The 2,790-nt window shown below is 29.0% G+C and overlaps 1 protein-coding gene across 1 annotated transcript; it reads right to left on the bottom strand.

The window, feature by feature from the left end:
* Nucleotides 1-2,519, bottom strand: LOC107193739 (telomerase Cajal body protein 1). Its single transcript, XM_015583243.1, has 5 exons — nt 2,505-2,519; nt 1,290-1,882; nt 794-1,026; nt 472-705; nt 1-218 (listed from the first exon to the last, which is right to left on the bottom strand). The coding sequence occupies exons 1-5, from the start codon at nt 2,517-2,519 to the stop codon at nt 1-3; spliced, it is 1,293 nt and encodes a 430-aa protein (XP_015438729.1).
* Nucleotides 2,520-2,790: the final 271 nt, after the last annotated feature.

Genomic DNA, 2,790 nt, shown 5'->3' with positions numbered 1-2,790 from the left:
TTAAGTAACAGACCATAGTCTAACATTATTGTCTCTGTTTTGTATAGTATTGTCACACAATCTTTGGCCTGTACTAGTAGCAAGTATTGGTAGACTATTATGGAGACTTACTCCATTTATGCAATCACAAGATAATTTTATTTTATTTGACACATTAAGATGTGTGTAATCTATATTTTGTGGTAATTCCCAAACAGCAATATTTCCATCTGTACCACCTAAAAAGACAAAGTAAGCATTATTTTTTGCAATATTATTGACATATCTGAAAATGTGAAGTCTGTATAAAAGACAATTTTTCATACAGGTAACATACAGGACAATCTTTATCAAGGTGAAATATTTTGTTTTCAATTTAATAAACCCTGTAATCGATGAAATAAATTATTCCCTGATCTCAGTTTCTATGAAACGATATATGTATAAAAATGGGAGTATATGTAAATATCTACAGTCTATTTATGAACATACCTGAAACTATTTGTTTGCCATCACGCATTATACCAAACTGTATTCTCTGATTTGTATCTGACTGACGTCCCTGAAGAGAGTAAAGTACAGTACCTGGATTACGAAGATCCCAACATAAAAATTCACTACTACGTCTAACAGCTGAAAATAATTTTGTACCACAAGGACTAAACTCAAGTTGAGTTACACCACTTCCAGTTTTAAAAGAACATAGTGGCCCATTTCTATATAAACCTAAATATTTATAAACATAAATAAATAATATATTAAAGTGTAGTAAGTGCTTCATATTAGTATTACTTAATTTATATCTTATACTTACCAATACATTTAGAATATGTACCAAAGGCAATCAATCCAGGCATAATTGGATTTTCTCGAATACAGGCAACTAATCCACTAACATTTGGAAAGTCCTTCTTAAATTGTATAGTATTTATCTGACGACCTGGCCGTTCCACATCAAAAAGTCTTAGAACATTTTTAAATCCAGCCCATACTTCCCTTGCAGAATCAACAAACTGAACACTGATCGAAGCTTCTACTTCGTCCACTCTGGTATAATATAATATAATGCTATGAAATACTTTTTATATGCTCACAAAATTGTAATTTGAATATGTTTTTAAAATTCAATAGATTATTATTTACAATAATGGCTACACTAGTAGTTTTTTAAAAATTAATTAGTGAAAAATACTCACAAATCAATGGTATCATAAAATATCAAAACATGTGTTTAGATTTGACACTAATTAAAGTTTCATTATGAAAGTATAATTAAATGAACAGGGATCAAAATAATTTATAATACTAACTGGTTGTAAGCTCGATATGTTGCTCGTAATTCACCATTAAACGCATCCCATAAATGTATTGGACTTTCTCTACTGGTACTTAAAAAACAACAGGTTGCAGGTTCCCAAGAATTCATAAAAGGGTACCAACAGGTATCATATATAAGTCCTCCTTCTTTTATAGTTAATACTGCCGTAATGTTTAGGGGCGTTGAATGTAAAGGAAGTTTTTCAGAGTATAATTGTCTAGGGAGTTCATAAATTCTAATTCTAAAATCATCTGAGGGTACTAATAGACATGTTCCATCTGGGGACCATTGACAACCTTTTGTAAAATTTTCACATAACTCAGTTGGCTGATATTCTGTTGGTGCTTCACATAGTATTTCTGGTGGATTGCCCCAGTTATAACAAAGATGATTGATACTTTGTAATTCTATTTCTTTATTATCAACACTTTCCTCAACATTCACTACAATTTTATTTTCTTGTAATTCTTCTGTTTTAGGTTCTTCCAATGTTTCAGTTAAAGCATAGCTTTCGTGTGAATCTTTCGCCACTATAGTATTTATGTTTTCTTGCGATATTGATTTTTCAAATGTCTGTGATTCTAGCTGTAATATTAAAAAATAAATTATATATTTGAGTGCACAAAAATGGATTATAAAAAATTACTTTATTTAAGATGTTTTAGTTTATATTTTTTTAAACATACCATAGTTGAAGCAACAGTCTTATTTAGAGTTTGTATATACATTTAATGAAATTTCCATGAGTATTTAATGATAACGATGTCAGTCAATAACTATAGTATGTATACAGTTTTCATTAAAAATATATTACCATTTTATTTCGTTAGACATACTGATACATTTTTCATTATAGATTATGTATATACTAAGTTTGTAGTTGCTTATTTATATTTATACTATGCTGTTAGATTTGTTAGAACATAACAGGTTAGAATAATAAACATATCAAAGAATAATTTACGAAATTATTAAATTGTTTTTATTACTAGAAACTACGTTAACTGATATACACTTTAACGCGAAAAATAATATTTAAATAATAATTACTTATTTACTGCAACATATATATCTATATATATTGTATGTAGACATATACCACAGACGAGATATAAGAATAGACCTAACATGCAATGTAATTTTCTGTCCCATGCTTCGAGGGCGTCAGAAGCCCCCTTACCATTTTAATGTCAATACCCGACGTTACCGCTAAAGCATCCATTTTGAGTATTATTAGCACAAATGAAGTGTTATATATTCCATTCATATTACGTGTATCTATATGATTTCACGAGAATAAAAATATCCGATGCTTCAGTTGAAGGTTAAGGGATAAATATGACAGTCATGAAACATGAAACGGAAAAGTATATATTTTTTCACTTAACTACAAGACAATTTATTCTAAATGCATCGTTAATGGATTTCATTCGTTTTTATATCTTGCCTTACACTTGTATATTTGTAACAGATAAATTCAGAATAGATGTAGT

This window comes from Dufourea novaeangliae, unplaced genomic scaffold, assembly GCF_001272555.1.
Source record: "Dufourea novaeangliae isolate 0120121106 unplaced genomic scaffold, ASM127255v1 scaffold24, whole genome shotgun sequence".
Taxonomy (NCBI): domain Eukaryota; kingdom Metazoa; phylum Arthropoda; class Insecta; order Hymenoptera; family Halictidae; genus Dufourea; species Dufourea novaeangliae.
The sequence above is the reverse complement of the archived record's forward strand: the minus strand, read 5'-3'. Positions and strand labels throughout refer to the sequence as shown.

Excerpts from the sequence above, each read along its gene's own strand:
- LOC107193739 (XM_015583243.1), bottom strand. Across the intron at positions 1,027-1,289 it reads ACATATCGAGCTTACAACCA|AGTGGACGAAGTAGAAGCTT; the intron begins GTTAGTATTATA and ends ATATTATACCAG. Across the intron at positions 219-471 it reads TGGCAAACAAATAGTTTCAG|GTGGTACAGATGGAAATATT; the intron begins GTATGTTCATAA and ends TTGTCTTTTTAG.